The 15706-nt window shown below is 43.2% G+C and overlaps 4 protein-coding genes across 4 annotated transcripts; 2 read left to right on the top strand and 2 right to left on the bottom strand.

Annotated features, from left to right (window-relative positions):
* Positions 1 to 168: 168 nt before the first annotated feature.
* LOC129598721 (tRNA-dihydrouridine(20a/20b) synthase [NAD(P)+]-like) lies at positions 169 to 3154 on the bottom strand. The gene is made up of 7 exons (XM_055496752.1): positions 2848 to 3154; positions 2552 to 2673; positions 2367 to 2442; positions 2190 to 2231; positions 1748 to 1888; positions 1077 to 1380; positions 169 to 658 (listed from the first exon to the last, which is right to left on the bottom strand). Exons 1-7 carry the CDS (start codon positions 2982 to 2984, stop codon positions 470 to 472), a joined length of 1011 nt encoding a protein of 336 aa, XP_055352727.1. The 5' UTR covers positions 2985 to 3154; the 3' UTR covers positions 169 to 469.
* A 253-nt stretch (positions 3155 to 3407) lies between these two features.
* Positions 3408 to 5623, top strand: LOC129598750 (40S ribosomal protein S8-like). The gene is made up of 6 exons (XM_055496790.1): positions 3408 to 3548; positions 3708 to 3814; positions 4107 to 4206; positions 4457 to 4632; positions 4998 to 5127; positions 5520 to 5623. Exons 1-6 carry the CDS (start codon positions 3545 to 3547, stop codon positions 5621 to 5623), a joined length of 621 nt encoding a protein of 206 aa, XP_055352765.1. The 5' UTR covers positions 3408 to 3544.
* Positions 5624 to 6792: 1169 nt separating this feature from the next.
* LOC129598711 (vam6/Vps39-like protein) lies at positions 6793 to 12429 on the bottom strand. Its single transcript, XM_055496739.1, is given in 15 exon segments — positions 6793 to 7080; positions 7160 to 7585; positions 7709 to 7811; positions 8166 to 8469; positions 8814 to 8974; positions 9047 to 9311; positions 9618 to 9887; positions 10044 to 10279; positions 10282 to 10474; positions 10581 to 10679; positions 10738 to 10785; positions 11056 to 11274; positions 11688 to 11758; positions 11857 to 11934; positions 12018 to 12429. Coding segments are annotated over 15 exon segments (2613 nt in total). The 5' UTR covers positions 12091 to 12429; the 3' UTR covers positions 6793 to 7013.
* A 152-nt stretch (positions 12430 to 12581) lies between these two features.
* Positions 12582 to 14780, top strand: LOC129598712 (uncharacterized). Its single transcript, XM_055496740.1, has 5 exons — positions 12582 to 13554; positions 13790 to 14026; positions 14086 to 14131; positions 14194 to 14605; positions 14684 to 14780. The coding sequence occupies exons 1-4, from the start codon at positions 12772 to 12774 to the stop codon at positions 14490 to 14492; spliced, it is 1365 nt and encodes a 454-aa protein (XP_055352715.1). The 5' UTR covers positions 12582 to 12771; the 3' UTR covers positions 14493 to 14605; positions 14684 to 14780.
* Positions 14781 to 15706: the final 926 nt, after the last annotated feature.

Here is a 15706-nt window from a genome sequence, read left to right as displayed (position 1 = left end):
CCAATCAGATCCAACAAGTAGAGATGAATTTTTTTCACACAAATACAACGCACAATGAAATTACTGATCAGTCACAACAGACTCTCTTCATTTATTTATCAAATGAATTAAATTTGATGATCAACCGGTAACTGTTTACGTTAACCTGTCTCAAATTCTCAACACCAGAAATAGTTTTTTTACGATTAAATAAGTACACACACGATTGAGCATTCTACAGCAATCTAACTGCATCCGGTAATTTTCATTTTACTGGGTAAAAAATCTATCCACACATCGCCAACAAAGACACACAAACACAAAATAACACACCTGCAATTCTTTCTAAAAGTTTTACGCTGTTTCATGTGATCAATAAAGTTTAATATCAACTGGTTTTATCCCAGTTTACCGCATTCTGTTACCACAGGGAACAAAATCATGACCAAAGAATAAAAAATAAAACTCCAAAACGGAAATCAAAAATGATCTATCCTTCGACCTTGTCGAATTCGGGCAGTTTATTCCTCATAAACTCCATGATTAACGCATTCTGCTTGACCAAGCCGGAAAATTCCCCCAGCTCGGCTTTGGTCAAGTACGGTTGTACCATTTTCAGCAGATGATGATGGCATTCAGTCCATGCCAGGTAGTCCGTCTCACCCTCAAACATGGCAATCTGAAACACACAACATGGCAATCTGAGACACGCAATCTGGCTCTTACAGATAACAAAAACTAAATAAATACGGCGATTATTAATCTTGTGTCACAGATGGTTAACTTGTGCAGCAAGAACTACCAGAGCAATACAATTATTTTACTTTCGTCAATTACCCTTATTCAAGTAAGTACTTTCAAGTTTCGTGTAAGCGTTAAATTCAAATCCGTTGAATTACGTTAAATTCAAATCTGTTGAAATAAACAATAAAAAAATATACAACTGGTAAGCTGTTAAAATAAACATCATTTCACGGAGCAGTACAACATAACTAACAGTGCAGTATCGTATCTGTGCAATATTTATGGTGTACAGAGCTCTCTGTACGTATCTGTACTTGATAACTGCCTACTGAATATTTCTAAATGTTTCTTACCCATTCCTTCATAACGGGAAAAGGACATTTCTCATAACCGGCGAACATAGTCGGATTTCTCAAGAGTCCCCGCGCCGCCATGACTCCATCGGCTCCGGTCTGCTCGATGATCCTGTCGACATCGGCCATGTTGTACGCATCCCCATTGGCCACCACCGGGACGCTGACGGAATCTTTGACCAGCTTAATGGCATCGTAATTCACCGGGCAACCGGTGAGGACGATGGCGTCGGGAGTGCGTCCATGAACGGCAATCCACGTGACACCGGCGGCTTCCGCTTGCCGACACAACTCCACGGTTTTACTGCAAAAGTCAACAAGTATTTTACAAGTAGGGACATACGACGTGGATGCGTGTCGATGATAAAACATGGATGCATGTTCGATGATATCAACATCGAACATGCATCCACGTTTTCTGGAAACGGATTGAAACCGTTTAGGTTGCGCTAAGATTACACTACCATTCAGAAACAAACGGAAAAATCCGCCGAGGAAGGCATATTATCAAGAAGAAGAGTAACACACTGGTGGTACACATTACACAAGCAGAAACGTTTCTTATACAGCAAAACGAACGGTTTTCGACAAAGGAGTATTCTTAATCGCTCTGGCGGTATTAAGCGTATTTAATTAAGCACTTCAGTTTATTGAGCTGATTTTAAACTCACGTGAGATCATCCTGAAGACGAATTTTAATGGTTTTGGAGAAGTTTGTACTTGGGAGACGGTTATGCAGCTGCCGTAGCATATCCTGCAGGAGTTCGGGCTTCTTTAGCAGACACGATCCGATACACCGTCGTATGGCCCATCTGCAAGAAAAGCCGATCAGCAACGGAACAATGTCCATGTTCTTCTATTTAACTGCTCCAACATTTTTGGGTTGTACAGTAACATCACGGCAAACCTATCAAGCTGGTCACTGTACAAACGTTCCAGTTTAGTAAATCGACAACGAAAGTCGCGAAACCTCTTTTATAGCATTGCGAAAAGAGAGAAAACGAGCCTAACGTAAGCGGTGCGGAAGTAAGAGTATACAGGATGTATCAGGCAGTGACAGGAATACAATAAACAGATTCGATCAGTTCCCAAGAAATCAGTTAATGCACCCACTTTTGAGGACATCCACAATTCAGATCCACACCGTTACAATACCTGCAACAGGGATTCATCAACTCCAAACCTCAAAATTCATCAGATCAACACCGCGATCTCAGAATTCAATACCCCTCAGCACATCAAAAATAAAATTAAAAGTCAGTTCAAAAATAATTCGCACATATAACTTACGGATAGACAATCTCCGCTGCGTCGGCATAGGCAACAGGATCATTCGTCCCGAACTGAACAATTAACGGCCTGTCATCTATAATGCGAAACATCACCCTACTGATCACGGTAATAATTTCCATGCATAACACAAACTGTCTAACCAGATAAAACACCGACAACATAACTGCGCATTGGACTCTCACCATCGCTCGTTTCCCATTCTCCCAGACGCTGTATGCGATTATTGGCGAAATCCTCCGCGATAATCATAGGAGAATAGGCGATATCCACTCCATACTGGCGCGATAAATTGCGGAAGCGTACCCTGTTCAGAGACCGCATAAATATATCAATTTACGTAAAAGAAAAGCAAGCTGAACACAAAATTATTGCTATTTATTATCGTGACTAATAAAGGGCTTATGATCATTCACAATTTCCAGGCTTCCCGCATCGCAAAAATTCTCGCCCTGTGTTGGGGATTCTCCCCATGAAATACCTGGAATACTCCACCATCGGCGCACAAATATTTACGCATTTCTTGCTGCGAAATATATCCAGAAGATCGATATGCTCGGAGATCGGAGACACTGTCGGAGCGCCTTTACAGTTAACGCTGAAATACTGGCGCTTCATTCGTCCCGGATAAGCTACGACCGAGCACTCACAACTAGCCAACAATAAGATGGAGTAAAAAATATTAAGGGTACATTCACAAGAAAAACAAAGCAGGAGTAAAGAAAGTCAGTCACATATTCTTCAGATGCCACAAAAAGGAAAAACTGAAGCCAGTGATTTGCGCCGGAACAAAATTTTGTTAGGCGATTTCGGATTTTCGATTTCATCATCGTTTCCGGTACGCAAAAAAGGAAAAATATGTGACTGCCCCCCAAAAAGGTGAACCTCAAAAGTCCATACCGCCCTAGGATCCGATACATATGACAACTCTTGCCAGTTAATGCGCTGAAGTGCGTCGAGTCGATGTACCGTAACGGTAAGCCTGTACCACTGAGACAGGCTAGGCCGTGTTCCATGCTACTGCGGTCTGAACATGATTTTTGCCGCTGATGATCGGCTCGTAACACGCGGCTCTTGGATGCGCAGATTTAGATGGAATCTGCAGAAAGGGTTTTCTAGTTTTTCTCTTAGTTTTTCGTTTCCTTTAATTATTCCCTTGGATATAACAAACAACCAGAATGGGTAAGTTGATATTCAAGCATACATACCCAACTTGGACAGTTTTCCGTGGTCTGGTGACTTCATCTCACGGTGAAACAGTCAAAGTTCCTGCTTGGTTCTCTCACGATGCCTCAATGTTTGCACACTTCTTCCCTGGTTAGCACTGATGGTTTTCTGCAGGTATTAACCGGGATCATATCCATAAACGACGCAAGACCGGAGGAAAACGCGCCATCACCCGCAAGAAGAGGAAGTACGAGTTGGGTCGCCCGGCCGCCAACACCAAGGTGAGCCATTTCACGACTTAATTTTAAATCAAAAATAGAAGTTTTCCCAGCGACTCCCGATGCAGAATGCAGTGAAATGGGATAACAATTCAAGAAATTGAAAATTAGCGAGACATTGTTGATATGTTGGCCATTTTCTGTGGAGTGCCGCTTGGTTCTTGGGTTTTCTTTTGGAAATTTATGATATCCCTAGCTTTAGCAGCTTCGCTTGGTTCTCGATTTTTTTAGGATACCAAAGCATTTGGTGATTGTCTACATTCATTTAAAAAGTGAAAAAATTATTTTTCTGCAGATTGGAGCCTCCCGTGTCCACACCGTGCGTGTCATGGGTGGCAACCTTAAATTCCGAGCTCTTCGTTTGGACCATGGCAATTTCTCATGGGGTTCAGAAAGTAAGCATTTAATGACCAACACGAGAAGTATAGGAGATCAGTAATTATTTAGCTGCAGTGGAAAATGATGTTTCAACCATCTTTCGGCTGACAGTACGTGAATGCTGAAGCTTTATTTTCCCTGATTCCAGCAGCTTTCATAATTATCAAATTTGCTACTTAAAATTTCTATGCACGTGTTTTCGTTATCTGGTTAAATTTAATATGATAGAAAATCCTAAAAATTTTATGTGTATTTTTTCCTGTGCAGATTGTACGCGTAAGACGCGTATTGTAGACGTGGTCTACAATGCCAGCAACAACGAGTTGGTCCGCACGAAAACCCTCGTCAAGAACGCCATCGTCGTGATCGATGCCACACCTTTCCGTACGTGGTACGAAGCACACTACGGACTTCCCCTCGGCCGGAAGAAGGGAGCGAAACTGGTAAGATAATCACTTTTTGTACTCGTTGTGTTTTATTCGCAGAATGCAATGGCAGTAGTTAGCGCTGTGACCTTGCATTGAATTTTCCAGTATATTATTATTATTGATTAATGTACCATTGTATCGTATCTATTTTTCCTGATTTCTTACTGGATGAATTCTTTCTTGAAGGGGCATGTGATGGCTATAACCATCTTTCGGCTGAACAGTGTCTGTGTTGCAAATTTATATTTCGCTGATGTCCTGTTTATTTTTAAAACGATGTTTAAAACCTTAATTATTATGTAATGAGCAGGTTAACTATTTTATACAGTCTAGAAAGTGTTGATGGAGTTTGTTAACGTTCTGATTTTGATTATTTCCAGTCGGAAGCGGAAGAGAAGAACCTTAATCGTGAGCGTAAAGGCAAGGCGCTCAAGAAGCTGAAGGAGCGTCAGATCGGCGGTAAAGTGGAACCGGGATTGGATGATCAGTTTATGGGTGGTCGTGTGCTTGGTGAGTTATTCCTGTTGCATTGATTATTATTTCGATTGTTGACCATGTGAATGCTATTGAAAATAAGTAATGTGAACAATACACTCATAGCATTACCACGCATCCAAACTTAAACGCTGAAACAAAAAACAAATAGAGCGGCTCTCACCCGTCCTTAAAAACAACTTCTTACCGATCTCTTTTAACGTAACAATGCCGGTCTCACATGTATTGCTATGAGTGTATTGTGCACAGTCCCTTCCCATGTTAATTGGGACAAGTTCTTCATTTGATCTTATTTGTTGAGCGAAGCTCGCCTTTGTACATATTGAGAAATAAACTAGCAAGTAATGTGAAGGTTTAATCAGTATTTGTGTAGAAATTTATTCATCGAAATGTTTTGTGTATTGCAGCGTGTATATCTTCTCGACCGGGGCAAGTGGGCCGCGCCGACGGATACGTTCTTGAAGGAAAAGAGCTTGAATTCTATCAGCAAAGCACAGAAGGAAATTGTTAATCATTATTTTCTGGCGAAGTTGTTCTGTTAGAAAGTCAAGTTGCGATCGGGAACGAATAAAAACGGCATCTACTCGCTTGTACGGTCTGTGCGATTGATTACAGTACATACTAACTGAAATAGAATGCACGATTGCTTTTTAACTTATACTTTTTTTTACTTAACGCAGTGACTGCGCACAGTACATGGAAATATAGATAGAAGTATTCATATTCACTGCTACAAATATCATTAATTTTACCAAGCTAGTACGCAAAATGTATAAAAAATGTACGTGTATACAATTGGTCAACTGCACGTATGGAAACCGCTGCGGAATCGGTTGCAAAATTCAGATTGTTATTTTTTACCACAAAGCATACTTTCGTAAATGTTTTATAACTGTTTATAATACGTCTGGTGAACCGGTAAGTACAATTACTTTAGCTGCGCAAAACCCAAAACATTTCCAGAACAGTGTATAATAAAAAAAGCATCAACTCTCATGCAGCGTACTGAACGCAGCATGCAAAACTTGTAAAATGGTACGGAAAGAACAAAATCACAGACAAGACAAATCCAAAAAATATCGAACGGAAATCAGTGACTTGGTCCATTTAGCGTCTGGGAATGTTTCCACAAGCGTAATGACGAAGCTTTTTATTAGGAGTTCGGATAAAAGCTCTGCAAAAAAAGGAATTAGTTAAATAATTATCAATACCTGTTCTCGGTTACGGGCAGCGATATTGACGAATTGTCTTACGTGTTTCTGCCGATTCGCTTCCGGCAGATCTCACACGTATCATCCTCACTCAGCGTGAACATCTCAAGTTGTTCTGTTAGAAAGTCAAGTTGCGATCGGGAACGAATAAAAACGGCATCTACTCGCTTGTACGGTCTGTGCGATTGATTACAGTACATACTAACTGAAATAGAATGCACGATTGCTTTTTAACTTATACTTTTTTTTACTTAACGCAGTGACTGCGCACAGTACATGGAAATATAGATAGAAGTATTCATATTCACTGCTACAAATATCATTAATTTTTACCAAGCTAGTACGCAAAATGTATAAAAAATGTACGTGTATACAATTGGTCAACTGCACGTATGGAAACCGCTGCGGAGATCCGGTTGCAAAAATTCAGATTGTTATTTTTTACCACAAAGCATACTTTCGTAAATGTTTTATAACTGTTTATAATACGTCTGGTGAACCGGTAAGTACAGTACTTTAGCTGCGCAAAACCCAAAACATTTCCAGAACAGTACATAATAAAAAAAGCATCAACTCTCATGCAGCGTACTGAACGCAGCATGCAAAACTTGTAAAATGGTACGGAAAGAACAAAATCACAGACAAGACAAATCCAAAAAATATCGAACGGAAATCAGTGACTTGGTCCATTTAGCGTCTGGGAATGTTTCCACAAGCGTAATGACGAAGCTTTTTATTAGGAGTTCGGATAAAAGCTCTGCAAAAAAAGGAATTAGTTAAATAATTATCAATACCTGTTCTCGGTTACGGGCAGCGATATTGACGAATTGTCTTACGTGTTTCTGCCGATTCGCTTCCGGCAGATCTCACACGTATCATCCTCACTCAGCGTGAACATCTCACCCTCCCAGACAATACGCCGGTACTGCATCTGTAGATACTCCGCGTAATGCAGACTCTTCATCAGTTCCACCTGGCGGCGACGGGCTGTCAGCACCTGCAGCGCCGTGATGAGAAAATCCGACAGTTCCGCCACGGACACCGTCTTCGGCACCAGCTCCATGCCCTTGGCGTAGTCGATACGGCTGCTGTGTCGGCGGAGGATGCGGAAGGCTTCGTCCAGCTTCCGTTCTGTGGAGGGCGGATCATTCAGCAAAACGCCCAGTGTACTGGGTTCCGGTGGTTTGACGTAGGTTTTAAATAGAAGATAATATACTTGGGAGGCGTCGATGTTCTTTGGATCGTAAAACTGCTCACAGAACCTACAATGATGCAAGTCGTTAACACAAAATGCACAGCCGAATGGAAACGTCAATAAAATCTACGAACAACCTAAAGGTTGCTCCACAGCGTAACGACGCCAACGCTGTAAAAGGAATACTCACTTTTCGGCTTTGTCGTCATCCTTCAGCACATGAACATACAGTCCGAGAGCCTGCTCAAACCGACCCATGCGCCCCAAAATCAGCGCGCGTTCTTCGAACATGCCTGGAAGAAGAAAAACTCCGATTTATCCAACGCTGATCGTCACCGGCATAAACCAAAACGTGAATCGCTACTAGGATGCTAACGTATGCACTGCACACATTTTTGCGTGAACTGTCTTTAAAACAAATTTTCGAAACATTATACAAAACAAATATAAACAAGGGTCAAAATAAGAAAAAGGTATCACGTAAAACACCCACATAAACTCTTTCAATACACAATGAACATTCATTGGCAAAATTTACCACTAATAAATATGCTGAAGCTTTACACATACTTCTACAGTATTTGTACACTACAGGTTCTTAAGAAAGCCGTGTCGTTTGTTTTATAATAGCACTGCACGAGCCTTACAATTAAGCGGAACATGTGCTAGCAGGACCGCCGGTGTATAGTGCTCGGAAGCAGCCAAGAAACCCTGCAACGTCTTCCGCAACTCCGAGATGGCCACCGCGTCACCGTTATCTTTAATCAATGCCGCCACGCGCTTGATGTAGGCTTCCGCCAGTGCAGTATGGAACGCATCCGTCTCATCGTTCCACACATTGATAATGTGCTCCAAATAGGGCACCACGAGGTCCGGCGCATTCCGATTCAAAAATTCAAACACCCGATCGCGCGGAATGTCGATGCAGTCAAAATTCTCATCCGTGAAAATCTGTCAAAAAAACACGACGTTAAATGCCTATAACCGTCATTGTTTAATAAATTAACAGCAATAACTTTCATGGTCGCAGTTACGAGAAATGAATCAGCTTACAAGTTGCTATCAAACATCCAGTTCGTTCCACGTACAGAATGCGTACGAGTACTGTATTACAACAACAAAAATTATGCAAAACTGCAGCGATTTACAAGAAATAGTCATTGTGTTTTGAGGAACAAAAAATTTAATCAAAAATTAATAATGCACGAGAATCAACACAAACAAGTAACAACACACACATATTCAAACAATTCTAGTACTGCTTTGCGGTAATGTACAAGGAACACGGAACGCACCTTTAGACCATCAATGGGTTTCGCTCGGATAACGTAGCGCGCATACTGAAACACCAAATCCAGTTCATCTTTGGCGATTTCTCCCAGATACTGCGCCATTTTCAAATGGCCAGCTAAGGTCGATTTCGGCAGATCCATCTGGCCTTTTAAAAACTCCAACGCTGTTAAAAAAAACAGTCCGTTAAGTACGTAAAAATCCGGAAGCAGTTATCCATACAAGACTGACAACTGACCTTTCTTATGGCACTTTTTGCTTTTGTACAAAATGATCAGCTCATCCAGACGGTCGGCTTTCTTCAAGCAACGCTCGCTTTCCTCAAAGTTGCAGTGGTTATCGGGCAGGCGCAGCAGCGTGCTGACCAGGAAGCGGTTCGTTACCAAGTAGCACTTGAGTAGCGATGTATCTACAATCTGCATTAATGCGTCCGATTTGGCGATTTCTTCTTCAGTGCGTTCACCATTGCGACGGCTGCTTTCCAGACTCAATTTCTGTCGCCACTGTACACCCAAACACAAAAGTTACACAGAAAATCAAACGGTATTACAGTGCAACAGGGCAAAACTCAAGTTGATTAAACTGCAGAAAATTAAGAGGTTCAACAAAAATCAGATTATTACAGAATTTCGTTAAACAAAGTGTAATTTGTTCAAATTATTAACATTACACACTTTCAAGTGATTATAGTATACTTGTACTTAAACGGTAAAACAAACAATATGCAGTATCTACTGTAAATCGGAAAATCTGTGATCGATTCCCTTTCCCAGTCCTGTTTTCGTCACATTCCTGTCTAATAAAATTACCTCGGTTAGATATTCGATGAGCGCAAATGTGGCTTTCTCCAGCGACGAGCCGGTTAGTTCGGGCAATTTACTGGGATACACCATGGTTTCTCTGACCGTGGGAAGGAAGTCCGGCAGTAAACCGATTACAAACGGTGGCTCCGTGCCCAGTTCAGAGTACAGACCGAACGATCTGCGAAATTCATGATCACAAAACAGCTGGAACGCATAAATATTTCGAATCCGCTGAAACCATTCCGTCTTGATGGATTCGCCCACTGTCGAGTATTTCTGCAAACCAAAAAATAACAGCACAATAACATGCCGAAAAAAGTGTATATACAACTGTACGTACGAAAATCCAAAGTAAACTGATAAATCCAGTTACTGTAAGGTAAGCAACAAAAAAGCAGAACTAGAATTTTCTAATTTTTTCTAATTGTTTACCGCAATATTTTCCGCTAATTCAAACTGTTTGGCATTCAGCAGCCGATCAATCAGCTGCACCGACGTGGCGCTCTTCAGCGCCCAGATCGCCGTGGGCGACGCAATATACGTGATTCCCTTGGTGTGCGATTCACAGGCCCATTTGGCCTTGGCAATCTCGATCCGCTGCATGGCCTCGTCGCCCTTGCCGGCTGGTTCGTACGGACGGATCTCCACATAATTGGGGAAGAGGGCAAGAGGAACGGGGCATCCTGCGCGATCTGGTTGGGCACACCGGACCACGTCAGCGTCTCGCGGCTAATGTTCCCGTCGGGCGTGGCAAACACGCAGCGGTTATCGTAACCGAAAGCGATACGCCCGTCCGGCAGCGGCAAGATCTTGGGCTCCTGGTTCTTATCGATGGGGAAGAGTTTGTCGTAATCGCCGTTCAACTAGAAAGACAGTTTGCGAATCTGGTGGAATACTGTACGATAAGCATGCGAAAATTCACACAGACTTTATCATCCACAGAAGCAGAAAGGTACAAATAAAACGTACCCTCATTCGTTGATATTCTCCGGCAACATTCACGTACAACACATCGTTGACCCACACCACACATTTCGGTGTATCGGGCACCATTAATTTAGCACCGGTCTGCAAAATGCAACATATTAGCGGAATTTCGGCAAATGAAAAGCGCAGGATAACCAACCTGCACTTCCTCGAATTTTTTCTCGTATGAAGACTTCAAGTGATACACCTGAAACATAAATGTATATCAGACAAAAAAATCACTGTACTAAACACATCAATCTAAGCAAGAAACGGAAAAACGCTAAAGACGCAAAACCGACAAAGTAAAACATACAACAGCTATTTTTTCCACAACGAAAAATAAAATAACGAAAATCATTATCATATAGATATGGCTTTGAACAAAGTTGGCTGGCAGAGCAACCGGGTAGTTTTACATCAAGAAAAATTATTTTTCCCCAGAAAATTTACGATTTATTTTAAACAAGTAGCGTACCAGCAATCGTTGGCGAACAACCACACACATGGTCACTTTGGTGTTGAATTTGGACTCGGGATCCCGTACGGTGCACAACGTGAAGAGAGTGGCGCCTTTTGTCTTGCTCAACGTGTCCAGCACCGGGAAACTGCCCGATTCGGTCGAGCCCAGATCGTGAATGCTCACAATGTTGTCGGATAAACACACCAGCATGTGAAACTCCGGAATCACTGCCAACTGCAACCAAGAAACTGGCAAAATGCGCAAAATAATTTGAAAATATAATTAATTAAAAACTAAAAAAAATTAACCAAAACTAAAAAAGTAAGTACTTAACCAAAACAGATAAATCAAAGAAAAACGAATAGCCGAAATAAAAAGATAAACTCCCAAAAAATCAAGCACCATAAAAAATATGTCAAAGTTAATAAATCACCCACCAATAAAGAAATTTAAATAAAAAAATAAAGAAATTTAATAAAGAAATTTTTAAAAAAATAAAGTACCATAAAATAAAGTACCATAAATATCTCAAAGTTAACAAATCACCAAACAAATGTCAACGTTTAATTATCGCAGATTTAAATGGCGTAAATTGGACAATACGCTCTTTTGGGCGAGGAAACTAAAGAAAAATATTCACAAATTACCTGGGAAATGGGCTTCTTGGAGAAATTCTTGCTTGATTTCACCAAAGATATCTCTGCCTCTTCGATGCCATCTATCACGAGAAACTATTCAAATCGTGGCCAAGGTAGCGAAAAATATTGCAACTTGCAAGTGCAAGTCAAAAAGACTGGCGCGATGAATCGCACTAACCTTTATTGAATGTGCCACGGAACTCCGTTTTGTACATGATCAGATGGCCCTCGCGGGTGCCCACGAAGATGTTGTCCTCTGCGAAACAGTGAAACAAGCGTCATTCAGAACTGCACACCCGACATCAGTTTAAGCACAAAAAGGAATCCCCGTGGCCATACCGTAGGTAGCTAACGACTCAATCGTCAGCGGAAGACGAGGCAGAACGCTGACGAGCCCGTAAATGTCCAACATTCTGCAAGGATCGTCTGCTTCCAGATGTTTTATCAGTAAACCGTGATTCCACAACACTGGTGCAGTGGCTCCTTATCACTTATGGTGTCCAATATCGCGCATTGGCATCAACAGTACTGCCTGAGTCAGCCTGACTATCCGCTAAAATAACAATCCAAATTCATCAGGCAACATCCGAGATATAGCCGCAAAAATGCGCGGTAGATTGTAGAATTCGAAAAGATAATCAGATACAAATTTATTGATATAAAGTAAATACGAATTAAAAGTACGTAAATATCAAAATATGTGATAAATCTCTGCACTGCATTGCTTTGTATAAACTATAAGCACGGTCCCTCTAAGTACTTTCTGTGCTATAAGTACACTAGAGTTCATAACCCATGAATCAGCTGGTTTTCCGATTTTTTTTCAAGTAACCTCCCGTTATCAGCGCTTTCGTGGGCGGTCGCCTATTTCCGGGTATTTGATTTGATGCAAAGCCTGCACTGACAATTTTGCTCACGAAATTACGAAATCAATTCTTTTTTAAATTTTTCTTTTTTCAGTGCCAGTTTTCAGCTTACTCAGCCTTACTGGGTCTTCTCTAATGCACTCTTCCCTTTTCCGAGATTTTCTGAGCTTGGGTGAAAGTTCAACTCATGCGTTGCTGTTTAAACTTGAAATCGTCTGCATATTGTGATGATGCACGCAACAGTTAGACGACTTGCATCGTGGTGTGTTTTCTGGGACGAACGATATTTCTGCCGAACGCTATCGCTTGACATCGAGCGATGTACCTTCTCTACGCGATCCTTTGGTGCGTCTGGTACCCGTGAGGATGGCACTCCTGTTCCTGCAGATGCGAAGAAACCGGATGCCGCGGCCTCCATTGACGAGTATCTGAAATCCGTCCATCTCAAGCACAAAATCCGCAATGATTTCGCGATGAAACACGAGTACAATCGTCTGCGGCGCATGAGTCGGAGCTTGACGCCTGTGCAGCCCATCGCGGAGCCATCCTTCCTCTCATCACGAATCCAGGGAAAAGCCGAATCCAGGCATTCTCCACAAAATTACCTTGATCCGGACGCCATGCTGTCCAAACTGGAGACGGCAGATCGCGAAGGGAAAGCGCTGCCAATCATGGATCTTGTCAAATACGCTTCCACCTGCGCACAACACGGACGCGTTGAAGGAGTAGAACTCTGCCAGAAAATCATGGCGGAGCATAATGAAGAGGAGTTTGAGAAACAGATGAAGCTGCAGCACTACCTGGGCAGTGCGCTATGGATGGCCGGGCGATTTCGGGACTCGGTGGACGTCTTCCAGAACGTTTTTCGTGATTATCCACTCGGGCGACCGAAGATCATTAATCTCTTCCGTTTCAGTATTTATCGCGCTGTAAACACCTATCCTTGTCCGGAAGAACTCGATTTTCTCAACGAATTTGTTGACTACGCCGCGGAGTTCAAGGAATCGCAGGTTTGTATTATTTACAGTAACTGTTAAAAAACTTCCGTAATTAGCGTAATTATCAGTATGACCAGTTATTAATACGGCGAATTATTATTATTAAGATCTTAGTTAAGGAATGAAATGACCATCAGGCAGTCCCGTTTGCTCGGGAATTTCGTCTTGCAGCTTGCTGGCTCAGGATGGTGAAGGTATCATTATAATTACGAGTCGTACTCGTACAATGTAATTATTGTCGTTTCAGGTCATGGCATCCACTCTTAGCCGAAATCTGATGCGACAAGCCCAGGCAGCAAAGCTTGCCGCTGGAGCTGGTGCGCGACACGGCTGTTTTCTTTCCCCATCCTGGGGCAGTCGGGGCCTCGTGAGGACCCGCCTTCCTGCTGTATCCACTCCCCAGCGTCACTCTATCCGAGCCATGTCGGTGACGGTTACTCCGGCAGTACGTTCTTTCCTGGACGATTTGGCCGAGATCGTTGAGGTAGCCCTCCGTTTTCTTGTTGGTCTGATTCGCTGTGGTTCGTACATGTCCGTTTGTAGAAAATGCGAGTCTTCCGCAGCAGTCTTACCTTGCCAGCATCAAACGGTTAGTGGGATACAGACGCACGAATGCTATCGCGTGGTAACTGTTTTGGTTGTCTGTTGCAGCGGACACTGCGGACGACAACACCCACTCGTTCCTCGTCGAAGAGGTGATCGCTGCACTGATGCGAGGAAGGTACGAGCATGTGCGCCATGAACTGGCCCGTTTGTGCGACGCGGCCGTCGACCTCTCCCCGCGCCAGCGCCTGCATCTGGCATCGGCGTGCCTGCCTGTACTGATGGAGCGGCGCTCCCGTCTGAAGGTGCTGTCAGCGACGCTGGCTGCCCCGGGGAGCTGTCGGACAGTGCGCTGTACGCGCTGCACGCCTGCCTGGATGCTGACCGAGGAATTGTTCTGGATGTAACTGGCGGACTGAGTTGTCTCCTGCAGCACGCTGTTCCCGTGCAGTCGCAATCTGCCCTGAAAAGCGCCCTGACTCCGCTGGGTGGCCTGCTGTTGATGGAAACACATGGCAAAGTGAGTATATATGCCGGACGGTTATATTTCATAACATCCTACAATGTGGCCTATGATGATATCCCTGACGTGTTGCAGGATACAATGTGGAAGTTTTTGTCAGTGCTGGATGTGATGATTTCTACGGTGCAGCATTTGATTAAAGAATTCGATGCAGAATCTGTGGAATTGCGGGGTAGGTGTGTGCGTTCGCACAGCGGTAATATCGGCTGCGCCGGAGCTTTGACTGTGATGAAAGAGCCCGTTTAGTTGTTTCTTGTTGTATGTTGTAATTTTGTACGCTTGCTCATAGTTATGTCTGTGTTTCCGTTGGTAGAACTGATCAGTAAACCGGCTCTCATCCGTGATCTCGATCAAGTAGCGTCACTGGTTAACGCCCATGCCTTCGAACCGGATGTCCAGTTCGCCGTTGGGCTGCACAGTGATTACGACGCCGCCGATTGGATTTATTACGCGGACGAGTACGACGGGCCCTGCCGACTGCTGGTTCATATGCAATGGGTTTACGCAGTGGTTCACGCTACGGATGTCCACGGTGGCGCCATTGGTCAGCTGATGGACATCGTCATGGAGAACCTCCGCGCCAAGAGCAAAGATTTCGTTTCTCTAACAGAAGGCAAAATTGCAAATGTTGTGGATAGGTTGGGATGCGGTGTAGTTATCCCCCGGAAGAGCGAGAAGATTGTTCGTTTTTCCGGACTGGTGACTAAGGAGTACGAAAAGAAAAATCCGGATGTAATTGTCTTTGAAGTTGCTTTTACGCACGAGAGACTGACGCATTTATTCATTGAATCGGCTAATTTGTTGGGACCGACGACCCAGTTCCAGTACTGTCTGGCCATGAAGGTGGCTTATTACCCGCCCGGTAAGACAGGGCCGTTTTGGGCCAGTTTATTTGTTTTCCGGAGAGTTGCAAACCCACGGACGAAACCGCCGACGCACGCGGACAGCTGTAAACCCGCGCATGAAGGCGTGCCGGTGGGTAGAGGCAAGACCAAATATTATCTAGTCAGCGGTGAAGAGGTGTATGATCGCAATGTGGAAAAAATGACAGCCAAAGATATCCTAAGAGTCTTCGATATGCATCTGATTTTTCAACAC

The sequence above is a fragment of the Paramacrobiotus metropolitanus genome, unplaced genomic scaffold (genome assembly GCF_019649055.1).
Source record: "Paramacrobiotus metropolitanus isolate TYO unplaced genomic scaffold, Prichtersi_v1.0 Parri_scaffold0000128, whole genome shotgun sequence".
Classification (NCBI taxonomy): domain Eukaryota; kingdom Metazoa; phylum Tardigrada; class Eutardigrada; order Parachela; family Macrobiotidae; genus Paramacrobiotus; species Paramacrobiotus metropolitanus.
Note: the sequence above shows the minus strand (reverse complement) of the source record. Positions and strands in the feature narration are given on the sequence as shown.

Excerpts from the sequence above, each read along its gene's own strand:
- LOC129598750 (XM_055496790.1), top strand. Across the intron at positions 3,815-4,106 it reads GCCCGGCCGCCAACACCAAG|ATTGGAGCCTCCCGTGTCCA; the intron begins GTGAGCCATTTC and ends ATTTTTCTGCAG. Across the intron at positions 4,207-4,456 it reads TTTCTCATGGGGTTCAGAAA|ATTGTACGCGTAAGACGCGT; the intron begins GTAAGCATTTAA and ends TTTCCTGTGCAG.
- LOC129598721 (XM_055496752.1), bottom strand. The coding sequence starts at position 2,984 with ATGAAGCGCCAGTATTTCAGCGTTAACTGTAAAGGCGCTCCGACAGTG. Across the intron at positions 1,889-2,189 it reads AATTGTGGATGTCCTCAAAA|ATGGGCCATACGACGGTGTA; the intron begins GTGGGTGCATTA and ends CTTTTCTTGCAG. Across the intron at positions 659-1,076 it reads TTCCCGTTATGAAGGAATGG|ATTGCCATGTTTGAGGGTGA; the intron begins GTAAGAAACATT and ends TGTGTGTTTCAG.
- LOC129598712 (XM_055496740.1), top strand. The coding sequence starts at position 12,772 with ATGATGCACGCAACAGTTAGACGACTTGCATCGTGGTGTGTTTTCTGG. Across the intron at positions 14,027-14,085 it reads ATTTGGCCGAGATCGTTGAG|AAAATGCGAGTCTTCCGCAG; the intron begins GTAGCCCTCCGT and ends GTCCGTTTGTAG. Across the intron at positions 14,132-14,193 it reads TACCTTGCCAGCATCAAACG|CGGACACTGCGGACGACAAC; the intron begins GTTAGTGGGATA and ends TGTCTGTTGCAG.